We start from the raw sequence: 21,642 nt of genomic DNA, 5'->3' as shown, positions 1-21,642 counted from the left end.
TGAGGACTGGGGACTACGTCTCAGGTTGAAAGTCACAACGCTAATCTAAATATCTGTACAAGAGAAACAGAAGAATGAATGTTCCAACCTGGTTTTAAACAGCCTTCAGAGTATGATCAGAGAATAGTGGGTCAGGAAAGGTAAGGATTACCGGCAGACGCTAGATGCTCAAAATCTAACATTGCAGTCCTACCGATTAATTCCCAACTTTTTTCCTATTGTCTGAGAGAGTGGTCCAGAATATGCAGATGTGCACAGAATCCTGGCTGTTACTACAGCCTATATACCCACTCAAGTATTCTCGTACCACAGCCGGGCGCGGTGGCTCACGCCTATAATCCCAGCACGTTGGGAGGCCAAGAAGGGTGGATCACGAGGTCAAGAGATCGAGACCATCCTGGTCAACAAGGTGAAACACCATCTCTACTAAAAATACAAAAATTAGCTGGGCATGGTGGCGCACGCCTGTAGTCCCAGCTACTCGAGAGGCTGAGGCAGAAGAATTGCTTGAACCCAGAAGGCGGAGGTTGCAGTGAGCCAAGGTCAAGCCATTGCACTCCAGCCTGGGTAACAAGAGTGAAACTCCGTCTCAAAACAAAAAACAAAACAAAAAAAGTATTCTCGTATCACGAAATCCTTTCAAGTCTTCCTCTTGCTTACTTGTCCAGAGATTCCAGGCATTCCTGAGATACACATCTTCCCTAGCAATTCTATCGGAGATCCCCCTAGTGTCTACATGGGTCCTAACCAGCTTCTCTCCCACTTGTCATGTCTGGTATCTAGTAGCAATACCTATCAGGAGGAATTACATGCCCTCCTTTCTGAGAGACATTATCCACAGTAACTGCAAAGTGGTTTACCCTTTAAAAGAAAAAAAAAAACAGCCTCCACTCCAAAATAATTCCACACCTCCTATTTTTCTTCTAATTGAGGTAACGAGAAGGAGTGGGCTTCTACCAGTAATGATTTCAGTATGATTTTCTTGCACCTCTCTTAATAAAGGCACAAAGTAAGAATAACAACAGCAGCATTAGCAGAAACAATTTTGATTTTTGATAGTGCTTCACCCTATCGGAGAATTTATCTGAGTTTCGTCTAGACTTACAACTTTAAGACATAATTTTAATAATAACAAATGTCAATGAACAGTTAAGAGTAGGTAGTTTGAAGCACTTTATATATAATATATTTATTCCTTAAAACCTTACGTAGTACTATTATATGCATTTTATATACTAGGAAATTGAAGTACAGGAGCTTTATGTATCTTGTACAAGTCATACAGCTAATCAATAGCACAGCTGGAATGTGAATGTTGTCTGACACGGGAGTCCACTTAGTCACTGATCTGTGTGGCACAATCATACTGTGAGCATCAGCTTTTCAGAACTATCCACGTTTTAGTGAACATGACTTGATTTTTCCTCGGTCCTGAGCTTTTGAACACAATGTTCATGCCAATTAATTGTCTCTTGGATATTCATTTTCCTAGGACAATCATATGCTTTCTTTAAAACTTTGTCCAAATTTCTTCAATGTATTATCATTACTGACCCTGTATAAATTAAAATTTGAGTTCTCTGCACATTAATTACACTGTTGCAATTTCTTGTTTTCATCAGCTCTACCTCAGGCAGAAAATATCCATGTTCTTCTGTGAACCATTTAAAGAGCAAAGACTACACCTCAATCATCTTTATGTTCCATGTGACTGATAAAGAAAAGAGAATTGGTACCATGAGAAAGCTGTCTGGAGTATACTTGACTTGGCTGCTATGATTTTCCGTATTATTTCAAGGAAGTAGTCTTTGTAAATGGCCTTGGGGAACCACAGTACCATCACCGAGTTCCTCCTCCTCGGGCTGTCTGCCTATCCCCACGTCCAGGCTCTGCTCTTTGTGCTGCTCCTGGGGATTTACCTCCTGACCATAATCAGGAACCTGACGCTGCTGCTGGTGATCAGGGCTGATTCTCGTCTCCATACACCTATGTATTTCTTCCTGAGTCACCTCACTTTTGTTGATCTTTGCTTCTCTTCGACCATTGAGCCCAAGATGCTGGAGAAGCTCCCGTCACAGAGGAAAATCATTTCAGTAGAGGGCTGCCTGGCCCAGGTCTTCTTCGTGTTTGTCACTGCAGGGACCGAGGCCTGCCTTCTCTCAGGGATGGCTTATGACCGCTATGCTGCCATCTGCTGCCCACTGCTTTATGGACAGATCATGGGTAAACAGCTGTGTATGCACCTTGTGTGGGGCTCGTGTGGACTGGGCTTTCTGGATGCACTCATCAATGTCCTTTTAGCTGTAAACATGGTCTTTTGTGAAGCCAAAATCATTCACCACTAGCTGTGAGATGCCGTCTCCTCTCTCTGTCATGCTCTGATGTCTCCAGAAACCTCATCGCCTTGCTCTGCTCCACTCTCCTGCATGGGCTGGGAACCTTCCTTTTGGTCTTCTTGTCCTACACCCGCATTATCTCTAACATCCTAAGCATCAGCTCTACCTCAGGCAGAAGCAAGGCCTTCTCCACCTGCTCTGCCCATCTCCCTGCAGTGACCCTCTACTATGCCTCAGGTTTGCTCCGCCATCTCATGCCAGATTCAGGTTCCCCATGGAGCTGATCTCCTCTCCATGGGAGGGCAGTATAACTGTAGTCACTCCCATGCTGAATCCCCTCATCTACAGCCTGAAAAATAAGGAAGTGAAGGTAGCTCTGGAAAGAAGTTTGGAAAAATATTTGCAATATACTGAATGTTGAATTAAAAAACAAGCATCGTTAGCCCAGGAACTCAGCTCAGGAGTTCAAGACTAGCCTGGCCAACATGGTGAAACCCTGTCTCAAAAAAAAAAAATTAAAAATTATCTGGACATGGTGGTATGCACCTGTAATCCCAGCTACTCAGGAGGCCGAGAATGGAGAATCGCTTGAAGCCAGGAGGCAGAGGTTGCGGTGAGCCAAGATCACGCCGTTGCACTCCAACCTGGGCAACAAGAGCGAAACTCCATCTCAAAAAAAAAAAAAGAAGTCCATGAGAGAATAGCACAAAGTTATTACAGAGAGGACAGTTAACTTTAATCCCTCTTAGAGGCAAAGCAAATTATTAAATTATCATCTTAATAAAGTTTGGTTATGAACATATTGATTCATTTTTCTCATTCTAAAACATTCACCTTGGGCTTTGCATTTAGTAAAATCAGTGTCACGAATCTATCATTATTTTTAATTTACTTTGGTGAATACACTAAAAGCCATGCATTGAATAAGAACACAGTGCCATGGATCTGTGGGAGAGAAAGTTATAGATAAGAGTTGATGGGAAGAAAGAGAAAGATTTCCAACTTGTGGCCACAGAAGACATAAACAGCTTAAAGAACTGCAGATGGAATCAACATACTGAGGCAGAACTCAGACTCAGATAAAATTCCCAAGAACTTCACTATGTTTGCAGCTTGGTGGCCAGAACTCTGGTACAAAAGGTTTCAAGGAGGCTCTGTGGCTCTAGAAACGTCATGTCTCACATGGTCTTCATTCGCTGTATAAGGAATTTATATTTATCCAATCAGCTGATCCCATCAGTGTGTCTTTTCCTTTTAGAGTGGAGGCTAAAATTCACCAAACAATGGGGGTAGAAGATGGAGAAGACCTTGCTTTTGCAGTTAGATGAGCTCAATACCCTATTGCTGATTCCTGAACTGAGCAAGAAGCATTTCCTGACATAGCTTTACAGACAGGGGGCAACTGGAACCCATCCTGGGTTCTCTCTGGGCACCTTGTGTGAGACAGCCTTTGGCTGGGACTTTTATCCTTACTTTATGTTACTGCTGTGTTGTATCCTTTTCCAGAAGTAACCATAGATTGGTAAGCATCATTATTTTGGGTCCTGTGAGGGACCAAAAGTGTTTTTGGACTTTGCAATTAAAGGAAAATTAAATTAAGTGTTTTGGATTTAGCCACGAAACTCTGCCTAACTGCTGCCATTAGTTCAGCCAGTCAGCATCATATATGGGATTAGAAATCTGTCTCCCCAACTCATTTTTAACTAAAACTACAACTAAGACATTATTTATATAGAAAAGGTGTGGTTCTGATGAAGGGGATGAAAATGTATCATTGATGGCATGTGCTTGCCTAGTCGCCCTTAGTTTGAAGTAGCACATGCTTTGAAATCACTTGCTGATAATAAAACTTCCCAGTGGAATCTGAAAATTATAAAACTGAAACCTCAGGAGCTAGTAAAATTGATTGGCAGGAAATTTCAATCCAGTAGCAGGTCCACTAAAATTCAGTTCCACAGTGTCTGCATTCACCTTAGCAAAGAGAAAAGGAAGCCCAAAGATCTTCTTTGGTTGAGCTTTACTCTCTCTGGCCAGGAGATGGCGCTCCAACCAAAGGAACCTGGGCAACCACGACGACACCTGGCCATACCAATGAGACTAATTACTACTAAAAAGACATTTAGGTAAGTTGAAATGTATTTCTACTACGTAGGCAATTTTAATTTTGATGTAGTTAAACTGTTCTGTAATTAATGGGCCACTGAAAAATACCTTCTTGTAAATTGTTGGAATTTTCTTATTGGCCTTACGTGGCAGGTTTTTATTATTCTTCACCCATTATATATATATGCCACCTTTTTACGGCAAAACTTAACTTTTTGGTTGTAAAGATGTTTATTATATGTTTTTTTCTAATAAAGAGTTGTTATCGGCCAGGCATGGTGGCTCAAGCCTGTAATCCCAACATTTTGGAAGGCCAAGGCGGGTGAATCATGACATCAAGAGATCAAGATCATCCTGGCCAACATGGTGAAACCCCGTCCCTACTAAAAATACAAACAAAATTAGCTAGACGTGGTGGTGTGAGCCTGTAGTCTCAGCTACTCGGGAGGCTGAGGCAGGAGGATCACTTGAACCCAGGATATGGAGGTTGCAATGAGCCGAGATCGCACCACTGCACTGCAGACTGGCGCAGAGCAAAACTCTGTCTCAAAAAAAAAAAAAAAAGAGTCTTTATCGATTTGCAAAAAAAAAAGAAAAGACATTTCAAGTGGGGCAAGCTGACTGATAATGGAGGGAGGCCAAAAAGAAGCATGAAAGTAGGGGTTTGTTCAGTGAGATAAGTGAGACATTTTGTAGTGTTAAAAGCAGCTTCCCTTTGAGTCCTTGCTGAAATGGCTCCTGAGAGTTTTAGATCAAGGTGCAGTGTTCCTGTCCTGGAACACTGCTGAATAAGAAAGAATGATTGCCAGCTCCTGAGGGAATATTTGGGCTTTCCCTGGATCTTCAGCTGGCTTCTGCCTTTGCAGGGACGGTTCATGGGGCAGCCACTAGTTCACTGGACTGGATCAAGGGAAGAACATGTCATACATGCTCAGGTATGTCTGAGCTCCTGGTTCTGATTTGTTTTACATACACGTTGGTGGTTTGTGATCAAGAGAGAGAGCACATGCTGGTATGACCCTGTAAGGGGAAGACCTGGAGCTCCCTCAGGACTCTTTGCTGGGAGGCAGCCTTTAGCTGTGATGCATATCCTTACTTTAATGCTGTTGCTGCATTTGTATCATTTTTCCTGCAAATTATAGATTTGCATCTAATGTCATTTTGGGTCTTTGGAGTCTTCTTTATCAATGGAATCTTTTCTACCTGTCATCATATCATTAGTCCAAAAATCTCGCCCTCAGAAGTCTGCAGTTTAGTAGCGGCTGAGCAGCAAGTGTGGGATCAACAAGTAGGCCCAGAAAGCTGTCAGGGAGGGTTTCTCATGAGCCAAGGGGAGAAATGATAGGTTGATCATTCAGACTGCAATGAAGTCTAAATGAGCTAGTATTATTTGCCCTAAGCCCATAACCAAATAGCTTACTGGGGGCTTTGAGAAAGGGGACATTAGAAGATATCTGGGTTTGAGAAAATTTTATCTGGAAGACAAATAAATCATAAGTACTCAAGGACTTGAATGAAGTCTCATAAAACTTAGAAGTGAAAATAATAGATTTTTCTATTAAATAATACAATTAGCATTTAATGGATTAGGCTAATGATATGCAAAATCAACTGAAGATACTGCATGATTGACCATTAATATATCTAATATTTTCTATCATGAACATGAACATGTCCCACCATACTCTCTAATCCCAAATCCAAACTTTGGGACTTTCCTGAGCTAAGCTGCAGCTAGAGCAATCAGGGAGGTGGGAGTGGTACAGCCCCAGGCCCCATGAGCGTCCCTTCCACAGCAGCAGCAGCCGCAGCATCATGTGTGAGCCTTTCTCTCCAGGTGCTGAACATGGATGCTCTGGGAACATTAGCACTCAGGTGATGGACATATAGGTGAAAGGTTGTATTGTCCCATGTAAATGTACCTCTCTAGCTGACTCCCAAGCATCTAAGGAAGAACTAAAACAGAGAAAGTTTCCCTATGTTAAGGACGGGAAAGCAGAAAAAGACTGGAGTGCAGAAGTGGGTGCCTGGAAGTGGGACTGCACCTTGCCTGCTGCTACACTACAGGCAGAGATTCTGGGGTGGAGATTCCCTTCTCTTGTGAGACTGTTAACATTCAAAGAACTGAAATAGCCAGTCTTTTGCCACAATGACAAACAAAAACAATAGTACAAAGAGGCAATGAGAGAGAAACATCAAGATGGATAATCAGAACAACCCCATTTAAAATGCTGAAGGAGACAGACATGGACCAAAACAACTACTGTGTATATATATATATATACACACACACACACACACACACATATAGAAATGGAGTTTCAAAAGTTCCATTTAAGGCAGGAGAATCCCTTAAGCCTGGGAGATGGAGGATGCAGTGAGCCAAGATCATGCCACTGAACTCCAGGCTGGATGACAGAGCGAGACTCTGTCTCAAAAAAAAAAAGTAGAGGGCTGGAATGATGTCACTCCCACTCTTATTTAAATTTTTTTTAAAATGCTGAACAAACTGAAAATCAGCAAGTTTTCTTGGACCACAGGAGTACTGAGGTCACGGGGCAGATGGCCATAAAGAAATCAACGTGGAGAGCCAAGTTCCCACAAGGTGACGAAGAACCTGAGCATTTGCTTACCTAGAACGGAAACTACTGGGTGTCAGATAAATGAGTAGGAAGACTAAATTGGAAATTTTGACAAATTGCTGGTTACTGAGTGTATGATAATGTGAGACTTTGAAGTACCTGAGGGTCACAATCATAGAGGGGTTCCCAATTTTTTGCAGCCTTTTCCTCCAGGAGCCCCATGTGGCTCTCAAGAAAAGCTCTCCCCATAGTCCTGCCTGGGGTAGGGGAAGAGCAGCCACTGTTAAATCCTCCCAGACCCAATTCTCTTATCTCCCCTACAAAACAAAAGGCTAAACCAGAAGCAGGGAATTTATCAAAACCCCTAGTCTGAGGGTACTGGTGCAATCCCACTGTAGCCAGGAAAACAGATTGAAAATCTTACCCTGAAGAAACTGGTGAATATGTAAAGGCAAAGGTACTAGGACAGCCCAAACAATTCTGAGAAAAAAGAACAAAATTGGAAGATTGACATCCAGTTCCAAGAATTGCTACGCAGTTATGATAATCAAGACTGCTGTGCCACATACGCACAATGGAGTCTATTCACCCATTAAAAGGAGTGTAATCCAGTCATTTGCAACAGCACGGATGGAACTGGAAATTATTATGTAAAGCGAAATAAGCCAGGCACAGAAAAATAAACATTGCATGTTCTCATTTATTTGTGGGATCTAAAAATCAAAACAATTGAACTCATGAACATAGAGAGTAGAAGGATTTCTGCCAAAGGCTGGGAAGCGTAGTGCAGGGCTGGTGGGGAGGTGGGGATGATTAATGGGTTAACTCTAAAAAGAAAGAGAATGGGCCAGGCGTGGCGGCTCAAGCCTGTAATCCCAGCACTTTGGGAGGCCAAGGCGGGTCGATCACGAGGTCAAGAGATCGAGACCATCCTGGTCAACAAGGTGAAACCCCGTCTCTACTAAAAAAAAAAAAATACAAAAATTAGCTGGGCATGGTGGCGCGTGCCTGTAATCCCAGCTACTCAGGAGGCTGAGGCAGGAGAATTGCCTGAACCCAGGAGGTGGAGGTTGTGGTGAGCTGAGATCGTGCCATTGCACTCCAACCTGGGTAACAAGAGTGAAACTCCGTCTCAAAAAAAAAGAAAGAGAATGAATAAGACCTACTATTGGATATTACAACAGGGTGACTATAGTCAACAATAACTTAACTGTAAATTTTTATAATTGCTTGAAGGGATGGATAGCTCATTTTCTATGACATGATTATTTCATATTGCATGCCTGTATAAACACATCTGACAAGAAATTAAATCTAAAATATACAAGGAACACCAAAACAAGAGAGAAAAATCTAATAGGAAAAAAAAGGCAAAGGATAAGAGGCAGTATTTACAGAAAAAGAAACTCACATAACTAAAGAACATATGAAGAGATCCTCAAACTCATTAGAAATTAAATAAATGTAAGTCAAAACATCAGAGAGATGTCACTTCACATCTGATAGACTACCAAAATTGGGTAGTTGGTGATTACTTAGTGATAGAGAAACCCAAGTATTACAGTGAAAACTGATACAACGATTGCAGTGTGAGCGTACGTAATCAAATTATACATACACACACACCATGACCCAGAAATTATTCACCTGGGTAAAATTGTTATGTAACTAACTTTTAAGGAAATATGTATTAAAATGTTTATTGCAACCTCGTTCTTGGTGATAGGAAGTTGGGTGCAATCTCTGTTGGTTAGTAAACCTATTTTAGGAAGGTAAAGCCTAAGCTGTTATAGAAAAGATCCCAAAACATAGAAAAAATAAAAGACTATTTTTTTCTTAAGACCAGTGGTAATTATGAAGTTGCAATAGTCATCATTCCAAATCCTGCTAAGTGAAATACAGAAAAAAAGAAAATTACAGGTCTATTTTACTTATGAATATAGACAAAATAATTCTAAATAAAATATTAGCTAACTAATATATTATATTGAGAAAATAATACACCAGAATTATGTAGAGTTTACCTTAGTAATGTACAGAAAGTTCATCATCATAGTAGTTATTACTGCAACTCTACTGAGCTAAAAGAGAAATGTCATTATCTCAATCTATGCCTGTCTTAGTCCATTTAGTGTAGCTATAAAGAAGGCTTAGACTGGGTAGAGAAAAGAGCTTTACTGGGCTCACCATTCTGCAGACTGTACGAGATTGGACATCTACATCTCATGAGGGCCTCAGGCTGCTTCCACTTAAGTTGAAAGGTGAAGGGGAGCCAGCACTTGTAGAGATCAAGCAACAAGAGTGGAAACAAGAGAGCAAGACAGGAGGGAGGTGCCAGACTCTTTTGTCCAGAGTGAAATGCCCAAGTTCTTTCTGTATGAGTGCTTTATTCCTAGGGACTTGTTCAACCATCATTCAATCCTCATCCAAGGAAAGATGATAATTGCATTCATACTTCCCTTCTACTTTTCAGTAATAGAATTTTCCCATGTTTTAGATAGATGACTGCTCCAGTAATATAGAGACTACATTTTTCAGCCCCAATATGGTCAAAGCTGGGTAAGAGCCAGTGAACTGATCATCGCTGGAGCTGGGTGACTGATATACAGGGATTATTACACTATTCTTTCTACTTCTCTATATGTTTAAAATTTCCCATAATAAAAAGTTTTAAACACAATTTTTAAAACATTTAAGTTTTTATCTATTTAGATTTTACTTGAATTGCATAAACTAAAAGGTTAATTTTGGATGACAAAGTTTTCTTCTTTATATTATGTTCTATATTTATCATATTTTTATAATCATGAATATTATTTAAAAGATAAAAGTGTAGGGGCAAAAAGAACTTCCCCTCACCCCTGAAGGTTTGATAATTTGAGCCTCTGGAATAAACTTGACAGTAGACAGATTAACGGGAGAAAAGGCATCAAATTTATCACATGCATATGCACAGTAACCTCACAAAATATAAACAAAGAAGAGTCGGATGGTTGAAGCTTAAATAGCATTTTGAGCTACAGAAAGAGAGGCTCGAAGGCTCACGGAGGGTGGTGGCAACAAGCTGGGGGAGGAACTGCACTTGAACAAAGGTTTTTGACACAGGTAAAGTCTCTCAGGCATCAGCCTGCAAAGAATAAGTGAAAAGTCTGCCTACCCAAGGTGTCCTGGGTTTGGAGAACTTTCACATCTATTGAGATAGGAGTTAGTCTTCTCTGAGTAATGTGGATCCCAGGGAGGGGGTTCATGACAATCACATTTCTTCTGGAGAAACTTCCCTTAGTCAGATAAGGGAAACTTCAAAGAAAGCCTCTCCTTGTGCTTTAGGAGAGAAAGAAAAGGGAGAGACAGGGGGTGGGGGAAGATCAGAGAGAGCTTGGTCTTGAGGTTATTTGTTTAGTTCAAGGTACACAGTATATCAAAACACCACACTTGGGGTATCATGTTTGGAGCCTCAACAGAAGGAAGGGAGGGAGGGAGGAAATTCCAAGCTTCAGAACTAGAAAATCTTAGAACGTTGTACATTGTATCTTTATAAATTACTTGCCACCCACTGGCGAAGGGAGCCACAGGGGATGCACACACCAACCTGGGCAGGGGTGGGGGTCCTGTGGACCCACAGAGGCTGACAGGAGCACCAGGTTAAAGCAACAACCAACAGCAACCCTGAAAGACCAAAGTAGCCGCAGTGCTAGTCCAAGCATCATCGACGCAGCTGCTGTTAACACAAAGATGACAATCCATTTGCGAAATACATGTGGATGGAAAAGTAAGAAGAATTCAGCAGACAAATAGAAAAGGAGTTATGGGAAGAATAACTTAGGAAATACTGTTGATACAGCTCCAGTGAGTGGAGGAACACCAGGGTTCCTGGTCCTCATGCTGAATTAGATAAAACAGCACGGACACACGTGGAGGGGTTTTAAGGAGCAGAGACTTTAATAGTCAAGAAAGAAGGGAAAAGAAAGAAGAAGCTCCCCTGTACAGAGACAGAGGGAGGGGGGCTCCTAAGCCCAGAGAGGAGACCCCAAGTGCAGTGGAAACCAGTCAGGTAAATAAAAGGGCTGGAGGAAGTGGTGTCTGATTGGCATAGGGCTCAGGGGATTGGTTTGACCAGGCATGTCATTCACGTAGACCACGAAAAAAACTAGGCCTCCTACTCTAGCCTTTTCATATCCAAATGCAGGGTGCCATGATGTTCTACACACTTGGAGATATGTGGGGCGGCCATGTTGCCAGGCATATGTGGGGGCAGAGGCAAGAGGACAGTGGTGGGAATGGCCATGTTGGGTGAACCCAGTTTCTAACGACTCGCATTCACATATCAAAGGCTGCCAGCCGGGCTCTTAGAGCCAGGCTTTCCTGCTAGACAAGAAACCTTTGTGGAGATGCTTTAAAAGAGATGAAAACCTTCCAAGGACCCCTTTTCCTCTCTATCTGCCTAAAGTAATTTCTTAATAACTGCTACCACACTGTTTCCAAGAAATGCTGAAGGGAAAGCACATGAGTAGTTTATTCCAGTTCAAGACTTCCCACAAACTGTGGATCAAATCCAAGACCGGCTGAATGACCTTATTATCAATGATGATTCCTCTCTAGAAGATTCTGTGACCCACAGCAGTCTAAATCCAAATGCAGAGGAGTCGGTTCCTGGATGAAGTACTCGCACGTTTGAGCAGATGGGGTTCTCTTTTGTTGGAGGATTTGGACTGACTTTTTGGAAACTAAAATGATTCCTTAGGGTTAACTAACGCTCGTTAATGCACATGTTTTTTAAAATGCAGAAATACAAATTAAGTTCTAACTGTTAAGCAGATTGCTCAGTTCAGACTTAAATTTACATTTCTCCCCATCAAACAGAATCTCCTTTTTCTGACGAAGGCCTGTTAGTTAATTTGAAATAATTCATTGTAGACCAGTATGTCTTTAGTTACTGAAGTTACAAGGTGGGTTTCAGATGAGAACTAGTCCTGGCTTTTATGGTATATTACGTTGAAAATGTTAAATTCTGCTCTTAATGTTACATCTGAGGTAGTATGAGATTTGAGAATTTCATCTTCTGCCAAGAAATTACTGCGTCATAGCTATGCCTTTGTGAAGTCTAATGTCTGACCAACCCATAATCCAACTGAACGAAGAGATTGTAACATTACGGCTTCAGTGGTGCTTTCCTTTGTTAACCATTTTAACAATAGCACAATTTTTCTTTTAACAAAACTAGAATAGTTTTAGCTTCTTAAACTTTATATTTGGGTAGTTAAGCAGCTACACATGTTCAATGGGAATAGTGTGTAAGTTGAAAATACCATTAAAAAAATTATTTTTTTCAAACATACTTACAAAAAAATAATAGTAGACCTAAAAAAATGAAATTGTTGGCCACCCTAGGGACCTCTTGATGATGCAACCCACTGAAACAAGAATGATACAAAGGAGAAGTAGTTGGCCCTGGAGAACCCATTCAGAATCGGAGCAGGCCTCCTGCTTAAGGACCTCTCCAGGGACCTCCCTCAGTCTCCAAGGCCTAGAGCTGAAATCAAGTCCCTCTGACCGTTGTTATTTGGGAGGTAGAATCAAGGCTTCCCCTTGGACAGACAGGCTATGGGGATATTTCCTTGCTCAGAAGTTTCGCCCCTGCATTCTCTAAAGGAAAGACAAAGTCGAGGAAAGCCCACAGAGCCCTCTCCTGTGTCTTTTGCTCCACTCCTGGAAAGGATGCCACATAAGGGGCCTCCACTCAGGGCATCTTGTTGGTCTAGGGAGCCCAAGTGAAGGCAAATTTCCTTCTCACTCAAATCAGTCTTCTCCTAAAACTACCCACTCTGGAAACCCATGAGGGTACAAGTCATGAATCGATATCAGATGTTCACTGATAACCTTTCTGAGTTAACCTTCAAGGGGAAGGGGACTAGCCACTTTACCTTTTCCTGGTCTAGACTTGGCTTTTTCCAGATATTTTTCTAAATATTCCAAAGAATAGCCTAGTCTTTGTGGACACCCATGTTAAGTCCTGAGATCGCTGTGAAAACAGCGGACGTCATAGATTCACAGAAACGCTGGAATGGGAAGGCCTTGGAATGACTGATGGTCACAGTCCTCATCTCCATTCAAGGGATTCCCCCTGCCTGACTTCCAAGAAACCAACATACTCAAGTGTCATTTCTGCTTAGATTGACACAGAAGGGGAGAAGGGGCTTTCATTTAGTACCAGAAACACCCCATGAAGACTGTTTCACCATCGTTTTATTTCTAAGCTGGTAGCAGGCATGGTGACTCACACCTGTAATCCTAGTACTTTGGAATTCTGAGGAAGAATGATCGTTTAAAGCCAGGAGTTTGAGACCAGCCTGGCAATACACTGAGACACCATCTCTAGAAAAAAATTAAATTAGAAATTAAATTTAAAAAAAAAAATCTAAGCTGGACTGAGGCATGAGAATAGCTTCAACCTAGAGGGCAGAGGCTTCAGTGAGCTGAGATCATGACACTGCACTCCAGCCTGAGCAACAGAGTGAGACTCTGTCTCAAAAAAAAAAAAAAAAAAATCTAAGCTGGAATGAACTTTAGAAACCATCATTTTTTGTTTTTTAGAAACTTAAGTGGCTTATGAGCTTACAGTGACAGAGAGAACTCGCACCATGGCCAGGTCTCATAAGGCTTCTGTCAGTCACCAGACACTCTTCACCGTCAGCCAGAATGTGTAGTGCTTACTGTGCCGTCAGCCCTCCTGCGGTTTGCACTCAGTTCCTTTTGGAACTGGAGAATAGCACTTCTCAGAGCTCAGAAGTCCCAATTCCCTCCCCTTCCTTCTCCACTCTGAATAATCCCTGCTCTCTTCTCCTTCCTTTCTAGGTCTGATTCTCTGAACTTTTCCTCCCTCCTTCTCCATCATGGCCAATAGGTAATACTGCTCTGAGCTGGAAAGGACTGACGCAGCCTGACACAGCAAGGCTGCCTCTGTTACAGAATCTGCCCTGGGTCTGCCCGGAAGCTTGACTGCCAGTGCCTCATCCCCAGGCATGCCCTGACACCGATAACCCACTGGAGCATCCTTTTCAGTTCAAAGGGAAACTTGAGTGCTCCTTGGAAGTCAGCAACATGACCACAGTCACTGTGTTTGTTCTCTTAGGACTGTCCAACAACCCTCAGGTCCAGGCGCTGCTCTTTGTTCTGTTCCCAGTGATTTACCTCTTCACTCTCCTGGGGAACCTGCTGATGCTGCTGGTGATCAGTACTGATCCCCACCTCCACACCCCCATGTACTTCTTCCTGAGACACCTCTCCTTCCTGGATGCTTTCTATTCCTCAATTATTGTACCTAAACTGCTAGAGAACCTTCTTTCTAAGGGGAAGACAATATCCTTCCTTGAGTGTTTCACCCAGATTTGCCTGGTCATATGCTCTGGAGCTACTGAGGCTTGCCTCCTTTCAGTCATGGCCTATCACCAGTTTCAGGCTGTATGTCATCCACTGTTGTATGTGGTGGTTATAAACAGGAGGGTGTGTGCTGGCCTGGTGGGGACGTCCTGGGCCATAGGAATGGGAACTGGCCTAATTAACACCCTCCTCCTGGCTCAGCAGCACTTCTGCGGCCCTAACCTCATCCGCAGTTTTGCCTGTGAGCTTCCTCCGGTGCTCTTATTGACCTGTTCTGACCCCTGTGCTAGCATCGCCTCCATCCTCACCACCATGGCAGTCCTGGGCCTTGGCACCCTTGTCCTTTTGCTGGGTTCCTACAGCCGTATCATCATTACAGCCCTGAGGATCAACTCTGCCACAGGTCGGAGCAAGATGTTTTCCACCTGCTCTTCCCATTTCCTTGTGGTTACAATCTTTTATAGTTCAGGAATTTTCAGGTATGTCATACTACACCCCCGAATATAAATGTGGGATATTCCTTACCCTAAAGTGGTCTCAGTTGGTAGAATAGAGCATTACAAAATAGCAGGACATTCAAAGTGCCTAGGCTCTAGTTCTGGCTCTGCTGTGGACTAGCTGCATGAATTGCAAAGAATCTATTTTCAGCTGGATGCAGTGGCTCATGCCTGTAATTCCAGCACTTTGGGAGGCCAAGGTGGGTGGATCACTTGAGCCCAGGAGTTGAAGACCAACCTGGGCAACATGACAAAACCCCGTCTCTACTAAAAATATAAAAAATAGCCAGGCATGGTTGCACGCACCTGTAATCTTAGCTACTCGGGAGGCTGAGGCAGGAGAATTGCTTGAACCTTGGAGGCAGAGGTTGCAGTGAGCAGAAATTGCACTATTGCACCCCAGCCTGGGTGACAGAGTGAGACTAGGTCTCAACTGAAAAAAAAATCTATTTTCTTTCTAAGACTTCAATTTTCCATTCTGGAAAATGAGTTTCGACTAAGATAAAGATTTTTCTACTTCATTAACCTAAGATTTGGGAGTTCTCAAAAAGAAATTAGAGAGCCTTCGGTAGATTTTTATTCAGTGCTAGACAAAAAAGTAAAACCTATCTTTGAAACAGATGCCATCTTTTTTTCCTACTGGGAGAGGTCTCCAAAAATGATTTATGTTGTAGCAATTTGCTAGGCATTCACTGTACACCAGCTGCTTTACATGGCCAAGCCGATTTTAGTTTGCATCACACTACAAGAGAAACATTATCAAACCACATTTAGGTGAAGAACCTGAGTTTGGGGAGTAATCAGGTTATTTCTCAGCAGTCCCTAGAAGTTTCTAGCAGTTACTAGAACAAACTAGTAATGGAACCGTAAGTTGGACCAAGATCTGTGCCCTTGCTTACCATGCTTCTCAGACATCCATAGCTCTGGCTGCCAAGTCCTCCCTCACCAGGAGACAAAATCATCAACACCTGTGCTTTCTACTAGTAAAGTGAAGGTGAATTCGCACAAACTGTCCAATGCTTTTCTCACCTGCCTGTGATTCAGGGAGAAGTCAAGGATAGAGATGAATGATAAAAAGTAGTCCAGTACCTGTAGTCTAGTAGCTAGGAAAGAAAAAAAAATAGGTAAAAGAAACAAGAAAAATAGTCCAGGAGAGCTCAACTGAGCTGTGCACCAACCTCTTCGTCTCCCTTTGTCTCCATTTCCTCATCTTCTGTAAGGGATCTAACTACTTACTTCATAGAAATTTTGGAAAGCGTAAGTTAGGTAACAAAAAATAACAGTAAAATGACTATTTTTTAAAATAACCAAACGCATCAGAACCCACAAGGAACATTCTTGGGATAGTCTATTATAATAATGATGGCACCATTGCAAAAAGATAATAATACTAGTGCTTCTTTGGAAAATACTCCCGGTAGTACTTAGCAAAATGTACCCAGTATTTTAATCTAATTATTTTGGAATCATATTATATGCCTAACACATATTCTCTCCCATTTTACCAGTTTGGGCTTCTTTTTTAAACTGAAGAAAAATGCAACTAAAAGGACAAATATTTATTCCACTAAACTTTCTACAAATAATATGCAAGGATTCTGAGGGTAATTCCCAGGACCCTAAAAGTTGGGAATAATGACAACATTTTGAACTAAGCATACAGTGTTCCAAGAACAGTCATCACAAGATGAGAACATTGTGTTTCTGTACTGTTGTGTATAAAGAGAAAAACTCGGCCGGGCACAGTAGCTCACACCTGTAATCCCAGCACTTGAGGAGGCCGAGGCGGGCAGATCACAAGGTCAAGAGATCGAGACCATCCTGGTCAGCATGGTGAAACCCCGTCTCTACTAAAAATACAAAAATTAGCTGGGCGTGGTGGTGTGTGACTGCAGTCCCAGCTACTTGGGAGGCTGAGGCAGGAGAATTGCTTGAACCTGGGAGGCCTAGGTTGCAGTGAGCCAAGATCGGGCCACTGCACTCCAGCCTGGCCCCTGGCGACAGAGTGAGACTCTGTCTCAAAAAAAAAAAAATAATAATAATAACAAAGAGAAAAACTCCTCGTATGATCATCATAGCTATTAAGAACGAACGCTTTGAAGAGTATAAAATGGTATGGAAATGTATGAAATTATCATTAATGCTATTTATTTTATTTTTTTTGTTTTACTTTTTATCTGTCCCGAAAATTAATTCTGTTCTAACCCACAGCCCTTGACATACTATAGAACTGCTTGTTCCTCGGAGCAGCTTCTATAACTTTCTGTGTGAGCTCACTCATGTTTGGAAGCATTTGAAGGCAGAAATGACTGACTTTTCACAGATCAGTCATTTCTAGATGCTGCCACCAGAGAGTGACAGCTCAGCTCTGAGGACCCCCTTCACAGTCTTTGCTGAGAGGGGATGGAGTGTTGCTGCCAAAAGTAAGCATTGTCACTATTGTCATAAACTGCTTTTCTGTGCAATTCCCTTCAAGGTATATGACTCCAGCATCTGGCTCAGCCCTAGAGCAAGTACTCTCTATGCAGTACAGTGTGATAACCCCTCTGCTGAACCCCCTCATCTACAGTCTGAAGAACCAAGAGGTAAAAGTGGCTCTGAGGAAGATACTGGCCAGGAAGTCCAGGCTTCCCTTGTAGTCCAGCACCCCTGCCTCAGCAGGAGAAAAAGTTACGAGGAGAAGAAGAGGGAGGAAGAGCTATCACCACTCAGCTGTCTCAGCATTCATCGCTTTCCAAACAGAGACCTTCGTTTCTCTTCCTCCAACGCCCTGCTACCAGCCAAGGGCAATGAGAAAACTGTCACAGAGCAGGAAGCACCCATCACAGGGGGCCCAGTCACTAAACAAGAAAATCCTCATGGCATCCCTGGCCATTTCTATAGTTACTGCTTTTTCCTCTCATTTCTTGCCTTTTTTTGCCTCTCTTCTTCCTGCTTCTCTCTCTCCCTTTTACTTATGTCTATACACAAAAGGTAAATCAACCGAACAGACCACTAGCAAATGTCTTGCTGGATTCTGGGATAGTCCCATCTTGGCACTGTGACCCAACTCCTCTTTTGTTCTCATGCCAAAATGTCCCTGGAAAGATCTACATCCCATAACAACTTAGAAACAAATCAACTAAAATAAGAGTGTCTCCTCCTGTCTTCATCTTTAACAAGTAGCAGCTAAAGTAAAGCCTAAGCCAGGTGTGGGGGTATGTCCTGTAGTCCCGGCTCCTTGAGAGACTGAGGCAGGAGGATCAATTAAACTCAGGAGTTCGAGGCTGTAATGTGCCGTGCTCGCACCTGTGGACAGCCACTGCCCTCTAGACAGGGCGACATCGTGAGACCCATGTCTAAATAAACGAATAAAGTAGTGCCTAGAAAATAGCATATCCCCAATAACCTTTTGGTGACAAATCAAGGGGTGAAGAAAAAAATGAATGTGGATCACCTGAAGTCTTTTCTTTTGCATGATCCCAAGAAATGGGAGGAGGTGAGTATCTCCCTCTAAAGAATAAGGGTCTTAAGAGCAAAACCTCTAACTTTGGTGTCCCTGGGTCTAGTACCTCCTGTCACCCAATAGGCTCTCAATTAGTGTTCAATAAATGAAAAAAGTGAATGGATGAGAGAGAAGGAAGACTGGGAGAAGAAACATGAAATAACTATTTGAGGCCAGATGTCATGGCTCACACCTGTAATCCCAGCAGTTTGGGAAGCTGAGGTGGGAGGATCACTTGAGATCAGGAGTTCAAGACCAGCCTGGCCAACATAGTGAAAGCCCGTCTCTACTAAAAATACAAAAGTTAGCTGGGCATGGAGGCATATGCCTGTAATCCCAGCTATTCAGGAGGCTGAGGCAGGAGAATGGCTTGAAACAGGAGGCAGAGGTTGCAGTGAGCCAAGATCATGCCACAGCACTCCAGCCTGGGCAACAGAGCAAGACTCAGTCTCAAAAAAAAAAAAGAAAGAAAGAAATATTTGATTTTATCTGATGTAATTCCTGCCTTCATAACAAGACAGGTATCAGGGAAAAGTAGCAGGGAGGAGAAAGCATGGTAAGAGGAGAAGACAAAACTCTGCTGTGCTGTGCACCATCTGGAGTCTTTCTCACGCAGAGTTCAGTAATGGTCTGCTCTCTAAGAGCCACTGCCTGGAGCCTCCCCACCTCCCACATTACTCTGGATGACCTCAGACCTCTGCTTGGCTTAGAGCTTCATGTTAGACCTAAAGGAAAGAGGAGGTGGAGAAAGCAGAACAGATGCTCAGCGGCCATGCTGCCTCCTATTCAGCTGTTTCTCAGGAAGTGAACGGCAGTTTCCTGTCCTGCTTCTACCCAAATGCCAAGAGAACCGCATCTATCTATCAAGCCTGCTTCCATGCCAAAACAAAAAGAAAAGTAATCACGTGAGGTGATGGTATGTTAATTAGCTTGATTGTGGTGATCATTTAAGTGTGTGCATATAAGAAAACATCAAGTTGTACACCTTCAATGTATACGATTTTTATTTGTAAAAAAGGAGGAGGAGGAGGAGGAGATGAAGACTGCTGATGTATATGTCGTAAAGATGATCTAGCCATACCTCACTGGATAAAGGAGGCAAGGCATTGATTTATTGATTTATTTTCTCAAAAGAATTCATAATTCAGTAAACACCACATTAGACATTGAAATAAAAAAATGCAGAGGCTGGGCACGGTGGCTCACACCTGTAATACCAGCACTTCAGGAGGCTGAGATGGGTGGATGACTTGAGGTTAGGAGTTCGAGGCGAGCCTGACAACATGGTGAAACCCGGTGTCTACTAAAAATACAAAAATTAGCCAGGCACGATGGCACATGCCTGCAATCCCAACTACTCCAGAGGCTGAGGCAAGAGAATCGCTTGAACCCAGGAGGCAAAGTTCGTAGTGAGCCGAGATTATGCCATTGCACTCCAGCCTGGGCAACAAGGGTGAAACTTCATCCCAAAAAAAAGAAGAAAAAAATATATATAAGCCAATGAGGGGAAAATAAGTACAGGCTAGGAACAAGAGAGAATTTGCCTGAGAATTCCAAATGCAGACCCCAAAGGCCTTTTGTAGTGTTGCTTGTACCAAAGAACATGGCATTTTGTTTGTTTATTTGATTTAATACACAGATTATTTTACAACTCAACACACTAAAATTAAACTGAGTAGAAACACATAAAAACTGCTCTGTAGTACTAGTACGGAGTAGGCATCTATAAACATTTGTGTCATAACCCACTGTAACAAATGAATACTTTAAAAAAATAAAAAGACCTCTTCGGTTTCAGTTCCCTGGCTTCTATCTGCTCTTGATCTTCTGACCTCAGGCTAAGGTTCTCTCTACAGTTAAATCTCTTATTGTCAGTTCCTTCAGCAAAGGCTCCTGAAGATCCCGAACTCATATATGGTGCACTTCTCACAGGTGAACTTTCTGTCTTCTCTGTGGGATGAAGGCCAGGGCAGTGGAGCTGAGCAACAATACGAATGTCATTCTCAGTTCTGCAGAGTGTGGTAAATTAAATTGTAATTTGGAAAGCCGATTTTAAGGCAAGGAATTGATCTCAGAAAACTATTTAAACCAAAACCCTCATTTTAAGATGAGGAAACTGAGGCACAGAGAATGGAGATGACCTGCCCAGGTTCAGACCATCAATGAGTAGCAGAAACAGATTTTAGGACCCAAATTTCCTGACTCTTATTCTTTCACATATTCCTTAATTATTAAAATGAATGAAGTCCTCCAAACATTCTCCTTAAAAACAAGCAAAGAGCAAGAAGAAATAATGGAGTGGAGGGTCCAAACCCAAAGGCCCCAAGATCTCAGATTCTTCAGCATCACTGAGCTGACTGTCAGGGCCCCTGTTCTGTCTCTGGTTTCCAGAGACAGGGAGAGTTCCTTTCACAGCTCCTCATGAAGGGTAAAGAAAACCCTCAACCCCTCAAGTCACCCATTATAGATTCTTGGGTTCCCACCCGTGCTCTCCCTGTCCCCACCCCACATCTCCCCTTGTCAAAATCCCACACAGACTTTAAAACCAGCCTAAATGCTCTCTCTTCCAGGAATCCTTTCTTGATTCTTTTTCCCAACATCTCCTCCAAATATAAATTATCTTTTATTTTGTGAATGCCCAGGGCACATTTCTAACCTTTCTCATGATGGTTATAACTCTCTTTCTTACAGTATAACTATTTATTAATGTTTATCTTGTCTCTCCCATCAGTCCTTGAGGAAAGAGGCCATTCAGCCAAATTCACGTTTTGGGTTTTTTTTTTCATTTGTTTGTTTTGAGATGGAGTGCCTAGGCTGGAATGCAATGACACGATCTTGGCTCCCTGCAACCTCCACCTCCCAGGTTCAAACAATTCTTCTCCTGTCTCAGCCTCCCAAGTAGCTGGAATTACAGGTGCCTGCCACCACACCCAACTAATTTTTGTATTTTGAGTAGAGATAGGGTTTGGCCATGTTGGCCAGGCTGGTCTCGAACTCCTGACCTCAAGTGATCTGTTCACCTCAGCCTCCCAAAGTGCTGGAATTACAGGCGTTAGCACCGTGCTCGACCAGTGTTCAGTCAACTTTGGATCCCTCCACAGTTCCTTGAATAGATTAGGTGATCAATAAAAGTTCGTTGCATTGAATTGGTATAGAAAGTAACCTTAACTTTTCTATTGTAAATTCAGCCTACTTCTTCTTCAGTAGAGATGGAAGGTGGCTATGACCTATGGCTTCAGAGTCCACCCACTCACCCTATTTCT

At 42.5% G+C, this 21,642-nt stretch overlaps 2 protein-coding genes across 2 annotated transcripts; both read left to right on the top strand.

The window, feature by feature from the left end:
• Positions 1-1,814: 1,814 nt before the first annotated feature.
• Positions 1,815-2,757, top strand: OR8S1 (olfactory receptor family 8 subfamily S member 1). Its single transcript, XM_009003780.3, is given in 3 exon segments — positions 1,815-2,340; positions 2,343-2,609; positions 2,612-2,757. Coding segments are annotated over 3 exon segments (939 nt in total).
• Positions 2,758-14,110: 11,353 nt separating this feature from the next.
• Positions 14,111-17,597, top strand: OR5BS1 (olfactory receptor family 5 subfamily BS member 1). Its single transcript, XM_002752396.5, has 2 exons — positions 14,111-14,877; positions 17,372-17,597. Exons 1-2 carry the CDS (start codon positions 14,120-14,122, stop codon positions 17,532-17,534), a joined length of 921 nt encoding a protein of 306 aa, XP_002752442.3. The 5' UTR covers positions 14,111-14,119; the 3' UTR covers positions 17,535-17,597.
• The last annotated feature ends 4,045 nt before the right edge of the window (positions 17,598-21,642 follow it).

Source organism: Callithrix jacchus, chromosome 9 (genome assembly GCF_049354715.1).
Source record: "Callithrix jacchus isolate 240 chromosome 9, calJac240_pri, whole genome shotgun sequence".
NCBI lineage: Eukaryota > Metazoa > Chordata > Mammalia > Primates > Cebidae > Callithrix > Callithrix jacchus.
This window is presented reverse-complemented; position numbering and strand designations above follow the sequence as displayed.